Source organism: Salmo salar, chromosome 07 (genome assembly GCF_965601325.2).
Source record: "Salmo salar chromosome 07, fSalSal1, whole genome shotgun sequence".
Taxonomy (NCBI): Eukaryota; Metazoa; Chordata; class Actinopteri; order Salmoniformes; family Salmonidae; genus Salmo; species Salmo salar.
Window position 1 is genome coordinate 62,735,275 of NC_138297.1, and position 19,726 is coordinate 62,755,000.

A 19,726-nucleotide genomic window follows, 5' to 3' on the forward strand; every position below is an offset into this window, starting at 1 on the left:
GTAGCTGTAGTTAAATGGTAATTTGATTTGAACTGTAGCTGTAGTTAGATGGTGATTTGATTTGAACTGTAGCTATAGTTAGATGGTGATTTGATTTGAACTGTAGCTGTAGTTAAATGGTAATTTGATTTGAACTGTAGCTGTAGTTAGATGATGATTTGATTTGAACTGTAGCTGTAGTTAGATGGTGATTTGATTTGAACTGTAGCTGTAGTTAGATGGTGATTTGATTTGAACTGTAGCTGTAGTTAGATGGTGATTTGATTTGAACTGTAGCTGTAGTTAGATGGTGATTTGATTTGATTTGAACTGTAGCTGTAGTTAGATGGTGAGTTGATTTGATTTGAACTGTAGCTGTAGTTCAATAGTGATTTGATTTGAACTGTAGCTGTAGTTAGATGGTGATTTGATTTGATTTGAACTGTAGCTGTAGTTAGATGGTGATTTGATTTGATTTGAACTGTAGCTGTAGTTAGATGGTGATTTGATTTGATTTGAACTGTAGCTGTAGTTAGATGGTGAGTTGATTTGATTTGAACTGTAGCTGTAGTTCAATGGTGATTTGATTTGAACTGTAGCTGTAGTTAGATGGTGATTTGATTTGATTTGAACTGTAGCTGTAGTTAGATGGTGATTTGATTTGATTTGAACTGTAGCTGTAGTTAGATGGTGATTTGATTTGATTTGAACTGTAGCTGTAGTTAGATGGTGATTTGATTTGATTTGAACTGTAGCTGTAGTTAGATGGTGATTTGATTTGAACTGTAGCTGTAGTTAGATGGTGAGTTGATTTGATTTGAACTGTAGCTATAGTTAGATGTTGATTTGATTTGAACTGTAGCTGTAGTTAAATGGTAATTTGATTTGAACTGTAGCTGTAGTTAGATGGTGATTTGATTTGAACTGTAGCTATAGTTAGATGGTGATTTGATTTGAACTGTAGCTGTAGTTAAATGGTAATTTGATTTGAACTGTAGCTGTAGTTAGATGATGATTTGATTTGAACTGTAGCTGTAGTTAGATGGTGATTTGATTTGAACTGTAGCTGTAGTTAGATGGTGATTTGATTTGATTTGAACTGTAGCTGTAGTTAGATGGTGATTTGATTTGAACTGTAGCTGTAGTTAGATGGTGATTTGATTTGATTTGAACTGTAGCTGTAGTTAGATGGTGAGTTGATTTGATTTGAACTGTAGCTGTAGTTCAATAGTGATTTGATTTGAACTGTAGCTGTAGTTAGATGGTGATTTGATTTGATTTGAACTGTAGCTGTAGTTAGATGGTGATTTGATTTGATTTGAACTGTAGCTGTAGTTAGATGGTGATTTGATTTGATTTGAACTGTAGCTGTAGTTAGATGGTGAGTTGATTTGATTTGAACTGTAGCTGTAGTTCAATGGTGATTTGATTTGAACTGTAGCTGTAGTTAGATGGTGATTTGATTTGATTTGAACTGTAGCTGTAGTTAGATGGTGATTTGATTTGATTTGAACTGTAGCTGTAGTTAGATGGTGATTTGATTTGATTTGAACTGTAGCTGTAGTTAGATGGTGATTTGATTTGATTTGAACTGTAGCTGTAGTTAGATGGTGATTTGATTTGAACTGTAGCTGTAGTTAGATGGTGATTTGATTTGATTTGAACTGTAGCTGTAGTTCGATGGTGATTTGATTTGAACTGTAGCTGTAGTTAGATGGTGATTTGATTTGAATTGTAGCTGTAGTTAGATGGTGATTTGATTTGAACTGTAGCTGTAGTTAGATGGTGATTTGATTTGATTTGAACTGTAGCTGTAGTTAGATGATGATTTGATTTGAACTGTAGCTGTAGTTAGATGGTGATTTGATTTGAACTGTAGATATAGTTAGATGGTGATTTGATTTGAACTGTAGCTGTAGTTAGATGGTGATTTGATTTGATTTGAACTGTAGCTGTAGTTAGATGGTGATTTGATTTGAACTGTAGATATAGTTAGATGGCGATTTGATTTGATTTGAACTGTAGCTGTAGTTAGATGGTGATTTGATTTGATTTGAACTCTAGCTGTAGTTAGATGATGATTTGATTTGAATTGTAGCTGTAGTTAGATGGTGATTTGATTTGATTTGAACTGTAGCTGTAGTTAGATGGTGATTTGATTTGAACTGTAGCTGTAGCTGTAGCTGTAGTTAGATGCTTGAACAAATAGAATAAGTATCTCTACCTCCTTGTAAGCAGTCTGCAGCTTGTTTCTCAGTCTTCCACTTTGACCTTCTGGGACAATGGAAACAACTCCCAGCACCACACACAGACACTACCTTTGAATACCACACAACCATTCAGCAGAGCCTTTCACAAAATCAAGGTCTTCTGAGCATTCAATGTTCTCTCCTCTCTCTCTCTCTTTCTCTCTCTCAGTTCTCTCTCCTCCCCCTCTCTCTCTCAGTTCTCTCTCCTCTCTCTCAATCCTCCCCTCTCCCTTCTTTAATCCTCTGTTCTGAAGAGGACGAAGCACGTGTCTTTAGACTGACCTTGGCAGGCAGGTAAAGTAAGGGAGCGTGGGGTTAAACACTAATGTAAATGCAGGACCTATAGAAGGAACTCTGAGCATCCACAACTAGACCTGAACTCATGACCTCGCTGAGCTGTCACTCAAATAGACAGGGATACAAATCCCTTCTTTCTACCTCGCCCTCTCTCTCTCTCTCTCTCTTGCTCTCTCTCCATTTCTCTTTCTCTTTCTCTTGCTTTCTCATTTTCTTTCTCTCTCTCTCTCCTCTCTCCACTATCTCTCCCTGCTGTTTCTCATTGCATCTCAATGAGCTCTTAGTGTCTACTATTACTAAAATAAGGCGTGCCTACGGTAGCAGTGTGACAGAGGTAGAACAATTTAATATAGCTTACTATATTTCAAATGACACCTAATTGGACATGCTCTCATGTAGTTTACAGCCAGAGGAGTGAATCAATGGTCTGGCCTTCATGATTATTAAACAGGGTTGAATGACATGAGATCTCGCTCTGGTTGAAGGTGATTGTCTCCCTCAGTGTAACACAGTGATGGATTTGACTGAGCTCCATGACTCCTGATACTATATGATCCAAGCCTTCATTATGCCAATGGCTTTGCTCAATGGCCAGTGAGATGATCCTCCATCTCCTACGGATCACAGGCGGCTGGTGGCACCCAAATTGGGAGGACGTGCTCATAGTAACGTCTGGAACGGAATTAATGAAATGATAACAAACACATCAAACACCTCGTTTCCATTTTATTTGATACCATTCCCTTCACTTCATTCCAGCCATTATTGTGAGCCGTTCTCCCCTCACCAGCCACCCCACCAGCCACCTCACCAGCCACCCCACCAGCCACCCCACCAACCACCCCACCAGCCACCTGTGCCGTGGATATAGCAGACAATTGACCCATACACTGATTCCATCGTGATTGCATTGTAAAGGGGATAATGGGCCTCTGAAAGGGCTTAGTGTTTGATGTTTTAAACAGTAATGGGAATAAAACCCATCCTCGGGATGGGCCACTGCTACTATAACAGAAGCCTGGCTTTGTAGTTGACATTTGCATACCTCAAATGCAAAGATGAATGCATTAGGTCCAGCTGTGTTTAACAAGCCTGAAACTGAAACATCTGTGTGAGCGGGGTGTGTGTTTGTGTTTGTGTCTGTGTGTGTGTCTCACCAGACATTGATGAGTGTACCGATGGCTTCATGGAGTGTGACAGCAGAGCCATCTGTGTTAACCTGCCTGGCTGGTACCACTGTGAGTGTCGGGACGGCTACCATGACAACGGGATGTTCTCAGCCAATGGGGAGTCCTGTGAAGGTAAGTTGGGGGTCTAGACTCACCTGTATGAGCACAGTACTGGTATGCACAAGGATCTTAGGTCCTGGAATTATTATATAAACACATATCTCACCCATTACTATTTTCCCTATGGAATTCAACTGTATTTGTTTGTTGACTGCATACACTAACCTATAGTCTGTCTGTCCCTCCTCCTTCATATACTAACCTATAGTCTGTCTGTCCCTCCTCCTTCATATACTAACCTATAGTCTGTCTGTCCCTCCTCCTTCATATACTAACCTATAGTCTGTCTGTCCCTCCTCCTTCATATACTAACCTATAGTCTGTCTGTCCCTCCTCCTTCATACACTAACCTATAGTCTGTCTGTCCCTCCTCCTTCATATACTAACCTATAGTCTGTCTGTCCCTCCTCCTTCATATACTAAACTGTAGTCTGTCTGTCCCTCCTCCTTCATATACTAACCTATAGTCTGTCTGTCCCTCCTCCTTCATATACTAACCTGTAGTCTGTCTGTCCCTCCTCCTACATATACTAACCTATAGTCTGTCTGTCCCTCCTCCTTCATATACTAACCTGTAGTCTGTCTGTCCCTCCTCCTTCATATACTAACCTATAGTCTGTCTGTCCCTCCTCCTTCATACACTAACCTATAGTCTGTCTGTCCCTCCTCCTTCATATACTAACCTGTAGTCTGTCTGTCCCTCCTCCTTCATATACTAACCTGTAGTCTGTCTGTCCCTCCTCCTTCATATACTAACCTATAGTCTGTCTGTCCCTCCTTCATACACTAACCTATAGTCTGTCTGTCCCTCCTTCATATACTAACCTGTAGTCTGTCTGTCCCTCCTCCTTCATATACTAACCTGTAGTCTGTCTGTCCCTCCTCCTTCATACACTAACCTATAGTCTGTCTGTCCCTCCTCCTTCATATACTAACCTATAGTCTGTCTGTCCCTCCTCCTTCATATACTAACCTATAGTCTGTCTGTCCCTCCTCCTTCATATACTAACCTGTAGTCTGTCTGTCCCTCCTCCTTCATATACTAACCTGTAGTCTGTCTGTCCCTCCTCCTTCATATACTAACCTGTAGTCTGTCTGTCCCTCCTCCTTCATACACTAACCTGTAGTCTGTCTGTCCCTCCTCCTTCATACACTAACCTGTAGTCTGTCTGTCCCTCCTCCTTCATATACTAACCTATAGTCTGTCTGTCCCTCCTCCTTCATACACTAACCTGTAGTCTGTCTGTCCCTCCTCCTTCATATACTAACCTATAGTCTGTCTGTCCCTCCTCCTTCATACACTAACCTGTAGTCTGTCTGTCCCTCCTCCTTCATACACTAACCTATAGTCTGTCTGTCCCTCCTCCTTCATATACTAACCTATAGTCTGTCTGTCCCTCCTCCTTCATATACTAACCTGTAGTCTGTCTGTCCCTCCTCCTTCATATACTAACCTATAGTCTGTCTGTCCCTCCTCCTTCATACACTAACCTATAGTCTGTCTGTCCCTCCTCCTTCATATACTAACCTGTAGTCTGTCTGTCCCTCCTCCTTCATACACTAACCTATAGTCTGTCTGTCCCTCCTCCTTCATATACTAACCTGTAGTCTGTCTGTCCCTCCTCCTTCATATACTAACCTGTAGTCTGTCTGTCCCTCCTCCTTCATATACTAACCTGTAGTCTGTCTGTCCCTCCTCCTTCATATACTAACCTGTAGTCTGTCTGTCCCTCCTCCTTCATACACTAACCTGTAGTCTGTCTGTCCCTCCTCCTTCATACACTAACCTGTAGTCTGTCTGTCCCTCCTCCTTCATATACTAACCTATAGTCTGTCTGTCCCTCCTCCTTCATACACTAACCTGTAGTCTGTCTGTCCCTCCTCCTTCATATACTAACCTATAGTCTGTCTGTCCCTCCTCCTTCATATACTAACCTGTAGTCTGTCTGTCCCTCCTCCTTCATATACTAACCTGTAGTCTGTCTGTCCCTCCTCCTTCATATACTAACCTGTAGTCTGTCTGTCCCTCCTCCTTCATACACTAACCTGTAGTCTGTCTGTCCCTCCTCCTTCATACACTAACCTGTAGTCTGTCTGTCCCTCCTCCTTCATATACTAACCTATAGTCTGTCTGTCCCTCCTCCTTCATACACTAACCTGTAGTCTGTCTGTCCCTCCTCCTTCATATACTAACCTATAGTCTGTCTGTCCCTCCTCCTTCATACACTAACCTGTAGTCTGTCTGTCCCTCCTCCTTCATACACTAACCTATAGTCTGTCTGTCCCTCCTCCTTCATATACTAACCTATAGTCTGTCTGTCCCTCCTCCTTCATATACTAACCTGTAGTCTGTCTGTCCCTCCTCCTTCATATACTAACCTATAGTCTGTCTGTCCCTCCTCCTTCATACACTAACCTATAGTCTGTCTGTCCCTCCTCCTTCATATACTAACCTGTAGTCTGTCTGTCCCTCCTCCTTCATACACTAACCTATAGTCTGTCTGTCCCTCCTCCTTCATATACTAACCTGTAGTCTGTCTGTCCCTCCTCCTTCATATACTAACCTGTAGTCTGTCTGTCCCTCCTCCTTCATATACTAACCTGTAGTCTGTCTGTCCCTCCTCCTTCATATACTAACCTGTAGTCTGTCTGTCCCTCCTCCTTCATACACTAACCTGTAGTCTGTCTGTCCCTCCTCCTTCATACACTAACCTGTAGTCTGTCTGTCCCTCCTCCTTCATATACTAACCTATAGTCTGTCTGTCCCTCCTCCTTCATACACTAACCTGTAGTCTGTCTGTCCCTCCTCCTTCATATACTAACCTATAGTCTGTCTGTCCCTCCTCCTTCATATACTAACCTGTAGTCTGTCTGTCCCTCCTCCTTCATATACTAACCTGTAGTCTGTCTGTCCCTCCTCCTTCATATACTAACCTGTAGTCTGTCTGTCCCTCCTCCTTCATACACTAACCTGTAGTCTGTCTGTCCCTCCTCCTTCATACACTAACCTGTAGTCTGTCTGTCCCTCCTCCTTCATATACTAACCTATAGTCTGTCTGTCCCTCCTCCTTCATACACTAACCTGTAGTCTGTCTGTCCCTCCTCCTTCATATACTAACCTATAGTCTGTCTGTCCCTCCTCCTTCATACACTAACCTGTAGTCTGTCTGTCCCTCCTCCTTCATACACTAACCTATAGTCTGTCTGTCCCTCCTCCTTCATATACTAACCTATAGTCTGTCTGTCCCTCCTCCTTCATATACTAACCTGTAGTCTGTCTGTCCCTCCTCCTTCATATACTAACCTATAGTCTGTCTGTCCCTCCTCCTTCATACACTAACCTATAGTCTGTCTGTCCCTCCTCCTTCATATACTAACCTGTAGTCTGTCTGTCCCTCCTCCTTCATATACTAACCTATAGTCTGTCTGTCCCTCCTCCTTCATATACTAACCTGTAGTCTGTCTGTCCCTCCTCCTTCATATACTAACCTGTAGTCTGTCTGTCCCTCCTCCTTCATACACTAACCTGTAGTCTGTCTGTCCCTCCTCCTTCATATACTAACCTGTAGTCAGTCTGTCCCTCCTCCTTCATATACTAACCTGTAGTCTGTCTGTCCCTCCTCCTTCATACACTAACCTGTAGTCTGTCTGTCCCTCCTCCTTCATACACTAACCTGTAGTCTGTCTGTCCCTCCTCCTTCATATACTAACCTATAGTCTGTCTGTCCCTCATCCTTCATATACTAACCTATAGTCTGTCTGTCCCTCCTCCTTCATATACTAACCTATAGTCTGTCTATCCCTCCTCCTTCATATACTAACCTATAGTCTGTCTGTCCCTCCTCCTTCATATACTAACCTATAGTCTGTCTGTCCCTCCTCCTTCATATACTAACCTATAGTCTGTCTGTCCCTCCTCCTTCATATACTAACCTGTAGTCTGTCTGTCCCTCCTCCTTCATATACTAACCTATAGTCTGTCTGTCCCTCCTCCTTCATATACTAACCTATAGTCTGTCTGTCCCTCCTCCTTCATATACTAACCTGTAGTCTGTCTGTCCCTCCTCCTTCATACACTAACCTATAGTCTGTCTGTCCCTCCTCCTTCATACACTAACCTATAGTCTGTCTGTCCCTCCTCCTTCATACACTAACCTATAGTCTGTCTGTCCCTCCTCCTTCATATACTAACCTGTAGTCTGTCTGTCCCTCCTCCTTCATATACTAACCTATAGTCTGTCTGTCCCTCCTCCTTCATATACTAACCTATAGTCTGTCTGTCCCTCCTCCTTCATATACTAACCTATAGTCTGTCTGTCCCTCCTCCTTCATATACTAACCTATAGTCTGTCTGTCCCTCCTCCTTCATATACTAACCTATAGTCTGTCTGTCCCTCCTCCTTCATACACTAACCTATAGTCTGTCTGTCCCTCCTCCTTCATATACTAACCTGTAGTCTGTCTGTCCCTCCTCCTTCATACACTAACCTGTAGTCTGTCTGTCCCTCCTCCTTCATATACTAACCTGTAGTCTGTCTGTCCCTCCTCCTTCATATACTAACCTATAGTCTGTCTGTCCCTCCTCCTTCATATACTAACCTATAGTCTGTCTGTCCCTCCTCCTTCATATACTAACCTATAGTCTGTCTGTCCCTCCTCCTTCATATACTAACCTATAGTCTGTCTGTCCCTCCTCCTTCATACACTAACCTGTAGTCTGTCTGTCCCTCCTCCTTCATATACTAACCTATAGTCTGTCTGTCCCTCCTCCTTCATATACTAACCTGTAGTCTGTCTGTCCCTCCTCCTTCATATACTAACCTGTAGTCTGTCTGTCCCTCCTCCTTCATATACTAACCTATAGTCTGTCTGTCCCTCCTCCTTCATATACTAACCTATAGTCTGTCTGTCCCACCTCCTTCATATACTAACCTATAGTCTGTCTGTCCCTCCTCCTTCATACACTAACCTGTAGTCTGTCTGTCCCTCCTCCTTCATATACTAACCTGTAGTCTGTCTGTCCCTCCTCCTTCATACACTAACCTATAGTCTGTCTGTCCCTCCTCCTTCATATACTAACCTATAGTCTGTCTGTCCCTCCTCCTTCATATACTAACCTATAGTCTGTCTGTCCCTCCTCCTTCATATACTAACCTGTAGTCTGTCTGTCCCTCCTCCTTCATATACTAACCTATAGTCTGTCTGTCCCTCCTCCTTCATATACTAACCTGTAGTCTGTCTGTCCCTCCTTCATATACTAACCTATAGTCTGTCTGTCCCTCCTCCTTCATATACTAACCTATAGTCTGTCTGTCCCTCCTCCTTCATACACTAACCTGTAGTCTGTCTGTCCCTCCTCCTTCATATACTAACCTATAGTCTGTCTGTCCCTCCTCCTTCATACACTAACCTATAGTCTGTCTGTCCCTCCTCCTTCATACACTAACCTGTAGTCTGTCTGTCCCTCCTCCTTCATATACTAACCTATAGTCTGTCTGTCCCTCCTCCTTCATATACTAACCTATAGTCTGTCTGTCCCTCCTCCTTCATATACTAACCTGTAGTCTGTCTGTCCCTCCTCCTTCATACACTAACCTATAGTCTGTCCCTCCTCCTTCATATACTAACCTATAGTCTGTCTGTCCCTCCTCCTTCATATACTAACCTATAGTCTGTCTGTCCCTCCTCCTTAATACACTAACCTATAGTCTGTCTGTCCCTCCTCCTTCATACACTAACCTGTAGTCTGTCTGTCCCTCCTCCTTCATATACTAACCTATAGTCTGTCTGTCCCTCCTCCTTCATATACTAACCTATAGTCTGTCTGTCCCTCCTCCTTCATATACTAACCTGTAGTCTGTCTGTCCCTCCTTCATATACTAACCTATAGTCTGTCTGTCCCTCCTCCTTCATATACTAACCTATAGTCTGTCTGTCCCTCCTCCTTAATACACTAACCTATAGTCTGTCTGTCCCTCCTCCTTCATACACTAACCTGTAGTCTGTCTGTCCCTCCTCCTTCATATACTAACCTATAGTCTGTCTGTCCCTCCTCCTTCATATACTAACCTATAGTCTGTCTGTCCCTCCTCCTTCATATACTAACCTATAGTCTGTCTGTCCCTCCTCCTTCATATACTAACCTGTAGTCTGTCTGTCCCCTCCTTCATATACTAACCTATAGTCTGTCTGTCCCTCCTCCTTCATATACTAACCTGTAGTCTGTCTGTCCCTCCTTCATATACTAACCTATAGCGTCTGTCCCTCCTCCTTCATATACTAACCTGTAGTCTGTCTGTCCCTCCTCCTTCATACACTAACCTATAGTCTGTCTGTCCCTCCTCCTTCATATACTAACCTGTAGTCTGTCTGTCCCTCCTCCTTCATACACTAACCTATAGTCTGTCTGTCCCTCCTCCTTCATACACTAACCTATAGTCTGTCTGTCCCTCCTCCTTCATACACTAACCTGTAGTCTGTCTGTCCCTCCTCCTTCATACACTAACCTGTAGTCTGTCTGTCCCTCCTCCTTCATACACTAACCTATAGTCTGTCTGTCCCTCCTCCTTCATATACTAACCTATAGTCTGTCTGTCCCTCCTCCTTCATATACTAACCTATAGTCTGTCTGTCCCTCCTCCTTCATATACTAACCTATAGTCTGTCTGTCCCTCCTCCTTCATATACTAACCTATAGTCTGTCTGTCCCTCCTCCTTCATATACTAACCTATAGTCTGTCTGTCCCTCCTCCTTCATATACTAACCTGTAGTCTGTCTGTCCCCTCCTTCATATACTAACCTATAGTCTGTCTGTCCCTCCTCCTTCATATACTAACCTGTAGTCTGTCTGTCCCTCCTCCTTCATACACTAACCTATAGTCTGTCTGTCCCTCCTCCTTCATATACTAACCTGTAGTCTGTCTGTCCCTCCTCCTTCATACACTAACCTATAGTCTGCTGTCCCTCCTCCTTCATATACTAACCTATAGTCTGTCTGTCCCTCCTCCTTCATATACTAACCTATAGTCTGTCTGTCCCTCCTCCTTCATATACTAACCTATAGTCTGTCTGTCCCTCCTCCTTCATATACTAACCTATAGTCTGTCTGTCCCTCCTCCTTCATATACTAACCTATAGTCTGTCTGTCCCTCCTCCTTCATATACTAACCTATAGTCTGTCTGTCCCTCCTCCTTCATATACTAACCTATAGTCTGTCTGTCCCTCCTCCTTCATATACTAACCTATAGTCTGTCTGTCCCTCCTCCTTCATATACTAACCTATAGTCTGTCTGTCCCTCCTCCTTCATATACTAACCTGTAGTCTGTCTGTCCCTCCTCCTTCATATACTAACCTATAGTCTGTCTGTCCCTCCTCCTTCATATACTAACCTATAGTCTGTCTGTCCCTCCTCCTTCATATACTAACCTATAGTCTGTCTGTCCCTCCTCCTTCATATACTAACCTATAGTCTGTCTGTCCCTCCTCCTTCATATACTAACCTGTAGTCTGTCTGTCCCTCCTCCTTCATATACTAACCTGTAGTCTGTCTGTCCCTCCTCCTACATATACTAACCTACAGTCTGTCTGTCCCTCCTCCTTCATATACTAACCTGTAGTCTGTCTGTCCCTCCTCCTTCATATACTAACCTGTAGTCTGTCTGTCCCTCCTCCTTCATATACTAACCTGTAGTCTGTCTGTCCCTCCTCCTTCATATACTAACCTGTAGTCTGTCTGTCCCTCCTCCTTCATATACTAACCTATAGTCTGTCTGTCCCTCCTCCTTCATATACTAACCTATAGTCTGTCTGTCCCTCCTCCTTAATACACTAACCTATAGTCTGTCTGTCCCTCCTCCTTCATACACTAACCTGTAGTCTGTCTGTCCCTCCTCCTTCATATACTAACCTGTAGTCTGTCTGTCCCTCCTCCTTCATACACTAACCTATAGTCTGTCTGTCCCTCCTCCTTCATATACTAACCTATAGTCTGTCTGTCCCTCCTCCTTCATACACTAACTTATAGTCTGTCTGTCCCTCCTCCTTCATACACTAACCTGTAGTCTGTCTGTCCCTCCTCCTTCATATACTAACCTGTAGTCTGTCTGTCCCTCCTCCTTCATATACTAACCTATAGTCTGTCTGTCCCTCCTCCTTCATACACTAACCTATAGTCTGTCTGTCCCTCCTCCTTCATATACTAACCTGTAGTCTGTCTGTCCCTCCTCCTTCATATACTAACCTGTAGTCTGTCTGTCCCTCCTCCTTCATATACTAACCTATAGTCTGTCTGTCCCTCCTCCTTCATACACTAACCTATAGTCTGTCTGTACCTCCTCCTTCATACACTAACCTATAGTCTGTCTGTCCCTCCTCCTTCATATACTAACCTATAGTCTGTCTGTCCCTCCTCCTTCATATACTAACCTGTAGTCTGTCTGTCCCTCCTCCTTCATATACTAACCTATAGTCTGTCTGTCCCTCCTCCTTCATATACTAACCTGTAGTCTGTCTGTCCCTCCTCCTTCATACACTAACCTGTAGTCTGTCTGTCCCTCCTCTCTGCAGATATAGATGAGTGTGCGACAGACAGACACAGCTGTGCTAACGATACGGTGTGTTTCAATGTGGACGGAGGCTACGACTGCAGGTGCCCTCACGGCAAGAACTGCACCGGCGACTGTAACCATGACAACAAGCACAAACACAACGGGCAGATCTGGGTGCTGGACAACGACAGGTGCTCCGTCTGCTCCTGCCAGGTGAGTGATGTACTGTAGAACCTCCTGGGGAGTCATGGGAATTGGAGTCCTTTGGAGAAAGAGTTTCCAATCAGAGTTCTATAATGCAGTTCTAATCTAATGCTAAATCTAACATGTCAAAATATAGATTTGAAAGGAAAAGCTTAGAGTCTCTCTCTCTCTCTCTCTCTCTCTCTCTCTCTCTCTCTCTCTCTCTCTCTCTCTCTCTCTCTCCCCCCCCCCCCCCCTCCCCCCTACAGTCTGGTATGGTGTTGTGTCGTAGGATGGTGTGTGACTGTGAGTCCACCACAGCCGACCTGTTCTGCTGTCCAGAGTGTAACCCCGGCCTCAGCAGCCAGTGTCTGCACCAGAACAGACTCATAACATACAGCAGTGGAGACACCTGGGTGGAGAACTGCCAGCAGTGCCAGTGCATGGTGAGTTGGCATGGACAGACACTGTAGAGAGATGTGGGGTAGTGGAGGATAGGACCAGTACATACTCAGTTACTAGGGTAGTGGAGGATAGTACCCATACATACTGAGTTACTGGGTAGTGGAGGATAGTACCAGTACATAGTGAGTTACTGGGGTAGTGGAGGATAGTACCCATACATACTGAGTTACTGGGGTAGTGGAGGATAGTACCCTTGCATACTGAGTTACTAGGGTAGTGGAGGATAGTACCCGTGCATAATGAGTTACTGGGGTAGTGGAGGATAGTACCCGTACATACTGAGTTACTGGGTAGTGGAGGATAGTACCAGTACATAGTGAGTTACTGGGGTAGTGGAGGATAGTACCCATACATACTGAGTTACTGGGGTAGTGGAGGATAGTACCCTTGCATACTGAGTTACTAGGGTAGTGGAGGATAGTACCCGTGCATAATGAGTTACTGGGGTAGTGGAGGATAGTACCCGTACATACTGAGTTACTGGGTAGTGGAGGATAGTACCAGTACATACTGAGTTACTGGGGAAGTGGAGGATAGTACCAGTACATACTGAGTTACTGGGGTAGTGGAGGATAGTTCCAGTACATACTGAGTTACTGGGGTAGTGGAGGATAGTACCCGTACATACTGAGTTACTGGAGTAGTGGAGGATAGTACCAGTTCATACTGAGTTACTGGGGTAGTGGAGGAAAGTACCAGTACATACTGAGTTACTGGGGTAGTGGAGGATAGTACCCATACATACTGAGTTACTGGGGTAGTGGAGGATAGTACCAGTACATACTGAGTTACTGGGGTAGTGGAGGATAGTACCAGTACATACTGAGTTCCTGGGGTAGTGGAGGATAGTACCCATACATACTGAGTTACTGGGGTAGTGGAGGATAGTACCCGTGCATACTGAGTTACTGGGGTAGTGGAGGATAGTACCAGTACATTCTGAGTTACTGGGGTAGTGGAGGATAGTACCAGTACATACTGAGTTACTGGGGTAGTGGAGGATAGTACCCGTATATACTGAGTTACTGGGTAGTGGAGGATAGTACCCGTACATACTGAGTTACTGGGGTAGTGGAGGATAGTACCAGTACATACTGAGTTACTGGTGTAGTGGAGGATAGTACCAGTACATACTGAGTTACTGGGGTCGTTGACAATAGTACCAGTACATACTGAGTTACTGAGGTAGTGGAGGATAGTACCCGTACATACTGAGTTACTGGGGAAGTTGACAATAGTACCAGTACATACTGAGTTACTGGGTAGTGGAGGATAGTACTAGTACATACTGAGTTACTGGGGTTGTTGACAATAGTACCAGTACATACTGAGTTACTGAGGTAGTGGAGGATAGTACCCGTGCATACTGAGTTACATGGGAAGTTGACAATAGTACCAGTACATACTGTGTTACTGGGTAGTGGAGGATAGTACCAGTACATACTCAGTTACTGGGGTAGTGGAGGATAGTACCCATACATACTAAGTTACTGGGGTAGTGGAGGATAGTACCCGTGCATACTGAGTTACTGGGGTAGTGGAGGATAGTACCAGTACATACTGAGTTACTGGGGTAGTGGAGGATAGTACCCATACATACTGAGTTACTGGGTTAGTGGGGGATAGTACCCGTGCATACTGAGTTACTGAGGTAGTGGAGGATAGTACCAGTACATACTGAGTTACTGGGGTAGTGGAGGATAGTACCCATACATACTGAGTTAATGGGGTAGTGCAGGATAGTACCCGTACATACTGAGTTACTGGAGTAATGGAGGATAGTACAAGTACATACTGAGTTACTGGGTAGTGGAGGATAGTACCAGTACATACTGAGTTACTGAGTAGTGGAGGATAGCACCTGTACATACTGAGTTACTGGGGAAGTTGACAATAGTACCCATACATACTGAGTTACTGGGATAGTGGTGGATAGTACCAGTACATACTGAGTTACTGGGGTAGTGGAGGATAGTACCCATACATACTGAGTTACTGGGGTAGTGGAGGATAGTACCAGTACATACTGAGTTACTGGGGTAGTGGAGGATAGTACCAGTACATACTGAGTTACTGGGGTAGTGGAGGATAGTACCCATACATACTGAGTTACTGGAGTAGTTGACAATAGTACCAGTACAGACTGAGTTACTGGGGTAGTGGAGGATAGTACCAGTACATACTGAGTTACTGGGGTAGTGGAGGATAGTACCCGTGCATACTGAGTTACTGGGGTAGTGGAGGATAGTACCAGTACATTCTGAGTTACTGGGGTAGTGGAGGATAGTACCAGTACATACTGAGTTACTGGGGTAGTGCAGGATATTACCCGTACATACTGAGTTACTGGAGTAGTGATGGAAGGGATGGAAATGAATGTAGCCCACAAGCCAGGCTAGTAGTGTTCAGACCAGGCTAGTAGTTTTCAGACCAGGCTAGTAGTGTTCAGACCAGACTAGCAGTGTTCAGACCAGACTCGTAGTGTTCAGACCAGACTCGTAGTGTTCAGACCAGACTAGTAGTGTTCAGACCAGACTAGTTGTCATCAGACCAGGCTAGTAGTGTTCAGACCAGACTAGCAGTGTTCAGACCAGACTAGCTGTGATCAGACCAGGCTAGTAGTTTTCAGACCAGACTAGTAGTATTCAGACCAGGCTAGTTGTTTTCAGACCAGGCTAGTAGTGTTCAGACCAGACTAGCAGTGTTCAGACCAGACTAGTAGTGTTCAGACCAGACTAGTTGTGTTCAGACCAGACTAGTAGTGTTCAGACCAGACTAGTAGTATTCATACCAGGCTAGTTGTGTTCAGACCAGGCTAGTTGTGTTCAGACCAGGCTAGTAGTATTCATACCAGGCTAGTTGTGTTCAGACCAGGCTAGTTGTATTCACACCAGGCTAGTTGTGTTCAGACCAGGCTAGTAGTGTTCAGACCAGGCTAATAGTGTTCAGACCAGGCTAGTAGTATTCATACCAGTCTAGTAGTGTTCAGTCCAGACTAGTAGTATTCGTACCAGGCTAGTAGTATTCGTACCAGGCTAGTTGTGTTCAGACCAGGCTAGTAGTGTTCAGACCAGGCTAATAGTGTTCAGACCAGGCTAGTAGAATTCATACTAGGCTAGTAGTGTTCAGACTAGTAGTATTCAGACCAGGCTGGTAGTGTTCAGACCAGGCTAGTAGTGTTCAGACTAGTATTATTCAGACCAGGCTAGTTGTGTTCAGTCCAGACTAGTAGTGTTCAGACCAGACTAGTAGTATTCAGACCAGGCTAGTTGTGCTCAGACCAGGCTAGTAGTGTTCAGACCAGACTAGTAGTATTCAGACCAGACTAGTAGTGTTCAGACCAGGCTAGTATTGTTCAGACCAGGCTGGTAGTGTTCAGTCCAGACTAGTAGTATTCAGACCAGGCTGGTAGTGTTCAGTCCAGACTAGTAGTGTTCAGACCAGGCTAGTAGTGTTCAGACAAGTAGTATTCAGACCAGGCTAGTTGTATTCAGACCAGGCTGGTAGTATTCAGTCCAGACTAGTAGTATTCAGACCAGGCTAGTAGTATTCATACCAGGCTAGTAGTATTCATACCAGGCTAGTAGTATTCAGACCAGACTAGTAGTATTCAGACCAGGCTAGTTGTGCTCAGACCAGGCTAGTAGTGTTCAGACCAGACTAGTAGTATTCGTACCAGGCTAGTTGTGTTCAGACCAGGCTAGTATTGTTCAGACCAGGCTGGTAGTGTTCAGTCCAGACTAGTAGTATTCAGACCAGGCTGGTAGTGTTCAGTCCAGACTAGTAGTATTCAGACCAGGCTGGTAGTGTTCAGTCCAGACTAGTAGTATTCATACCAGGCTAGTAGTATTCATACCAGGCTAGTAGTATTCAGACCAGGCTAGTTGTATTCATACCAGACTGGTAGTGTTCAGACCAGACTAGTAGTATTCAGACCAGGCTAATAGTGTTCAGACCAGACTAGTAGTATTCAGACCAGGCTAGTAGTATTCAGACCAGGCTGGTAGAGTTCAGTCCAGGCTAGTAGTATTCATACCAGGCTAGTAGTATTCAGACCAGGCTAGTTGTATTCATACCACACTGGTAGTGTTCAGACCAGACTAGTAGTATTCAGACCAGGCTAATAGTGTTCAGACCAGACTTGTAGTATTCAGACCAGGCTAGTAGTATTCATACCAGGCTAGTAGTATTCATACCAGGCTAGTAGTATTCAGACCAGGCTAGTAGTATTCAGACCAGGCTAGTTGTGTTCAGTCCAGACTAGTAGTGTTCAGACCAGACTAGTAGTATTCAGACCAGGCTAGTTGTGCTCAGACCAGGCTAGTAGTGTTCAGACCAGGCTGGTAGTGTTCAGTACAGACTAGTAGTATTCAGACCAGGCTGGTAGTGTTCAGTCCAGACTAGTAGTATTCAGACCAGGCTAGTAGTATTCATACCAGGCTAGTAGTATTCAGACCAGGCTAGTTGTATTCATACCAGACTGGTAGTGTTCAGACCAGACTAGTAGTATTCAGACCAGGCTAATAGTGTTCAGACCAGACTAGTAGTATTCAGACCAGGCTAGTAGTATTCAGACCAGGCTGGTAGTGTTCAGTCCAGACTAGTAGTATTCAGACCAGGCTAGTTGTATTCATACCAGGCTAGTAGTATTCAGACCAGGCTAGTTGTATTCATACCAGACTGGTAGTGTTCAGACTAGTAGTATTCAGACCAGGCTAATAGTGTTCAGACCAGACTAGTAGTATTCAGACCAGGCTAGTAGTATTCATACCAGGCTAGTAGTATTCATACCAGGCTAGTAGTATTCAGACCAGGCTGGTAGTGTTCAGACCAGACTAGTAGTATTCAGACCAGGCTAATAGTGTTCAGACCAGACTAGTAGTATTCAGACCAGGCTAGTAGTATTCATACCAGGCTAGTAGTATTCATACCAGGCTAGTAGTATTCAGACCAGGCTAGTAGTATTCAGACCAGGCTAGTAGTATTCATACCAGGCTAGTAGTATTCATACCAGGCTAGTAGTATTCAGACCAGGCTAGTAGTATTCAGACCAGGCTAGTAGTATTCAGACCAGGCTGGTAGTGTTCAGACCAGACTAGTAGTATTCAGACCAGGCTAGTAGTATTCATACCAGGCTAGTTGTGTTCAGACCAGGCTAGTTGTGTTCAGACCAGGCTAGTAGTATTCATACCAGGCTAGTTGTGTTCAGACCAGGCTAGTTGTATTCATACCAGGCTAGTTGTGTTCAGACCAGGCTAGTTGTATTCATACCAGGCTAGTTGTGTTCAGACCAGGCTAGTTGTGTTCAGACCAGGCTAGTTGTGTTCAGACCAGGCTAGTAGTATTCATACCAGGCTAGTTGTGTTCAGACCAGGCTAGTTGTATTCATACCAGGCTAGTTGTGTTCAGACCAGGCTAGTAGTGTTCAGACCAGGCTAATAGTGTTCAGACCAGGCTAGTAGTGTTCAGACCAGGCTAGTAGAATTCATACTAGGCTAGTAGTGTTCAGACTAGTAGTATTCAGACCAGGCTGGTAGTGTTCAGACCAGGCTAGTAGTGTTCAGACCAGACTAGTAGTATTCAGACCAGGCTAGTTGTGTTCAGTCCAGACTAGTAGTGTTCAGACCAGACTAGTAGTATTCAGACCAGGCTAGTTGTGTTCAGACCAGACTAGTAGTGTTCAGACCAGACTAGTAGTGTTCAGACCAGGCTAGTATTGTTCAGACCAGGCTGGTAGTGTTCAGTCCAGACTAGTAGTATTCAGACCAGGCTGGTAGTGTTCAGTCCAGACTAGTAGTATTCAGACCAGGCTAGTAGTATTCATACCAGGCTAGTAGTATTCAGACCAGGCTAGTTGTATTCATACCAGACTGGAGTATTCATACCAGGCTAGTAGTATTCAGACCAGGCTAGTTGTATTCAGACCAGGCTGGTAGTGTTCAGTCCAGACTAGTAGTATTCAGACCAGGCTAGTAGTATTCAGACCAGGCTAGTTGTATTCAGACCAGGCTGGTAGTGTTCAGTCCAGACTAGTAGTATTCAGACCAGGCTGGTAGTATTCAGACCAGACTAGTAGTATTCATACCAGGCTGGTATTGTTCAGACCAGACTAGTAGTATTCAGACCAGGCTAGTTGTGTTCAGACCAGGCTAGTTGTGTTCACACCAGGCTTGTAGTGTTCAGACCAGACTAGTTGTGTTCAGACCAGGCTAGTAGTGTTCATACCAGGCTAGTAGTGTTCAGACCAGACTAGTTGTTTTCAGACCAGGCTAGTTGTGTTCAGACCAGGCTAGTAGTCTTCAGACCTGGCTAGTAGTGTTCAGACAAGACTAGTTGTGTTCAGATTATTTGTTTTCAGACTAGTTGTGTTCAGACCAGGCTAGTAGTGTTCAGACCAGGCTAGTAGTGTTCAGACCAGGCTAGTAGTGTTCAGACCAGACTAGTAGTGTTCAGACCAGATAGTTGTGTTCAGACCAGACTAGTTGTGTTCAAACCAGACTAGTAGACTTCAGACCAGACTAGTAGTGTTCAGACCAGACTAGTAGTATTCAGACCAGACTAGTAGTATTCAGACCAGCCTAGTAGTATTCAGACCAGGCTGGTAGTGTTCAGACAAGACTAGTAGTATTCAGACCAGGCTAGTAGTATTCATACCAGGCTAGTAGTATTCAGACCAGGCTAGTAGTATTCATACCAGGCTAGTAGTATTCATACC

General features: G+C 44.2%; 1 protein-coding gene across 1 annotated transcript in view; it reads left to right on the plus strand.

The window, feature by feature from the left end:
- Window positions 1-19,726, plus strand: part of LOC106609796 (protein kinase C-binding protein NELL2) — a 115,013-nt gene that overhangs the window by 81,038 nt on the left and 14,249 nt on the right. Inside the window, exons 16-18 of the mRNA XM_045722361.2 lie at window positions 3,686-3,826; window positions 12,383-12,576; window positions 12,816-12,992. Of these exons, the coding sequence (XP_045578317.1) occupies window positions 3,686-3,826; window positions 12,383-12,576; window positions 12,816-12,992 (512 nt within the window). The remainder of the gene's footprint in view (window positions 1-3,685; window positions 3,827-12,382; window positions 12,577-12,815; window positions 12,993-19,726) is intronic.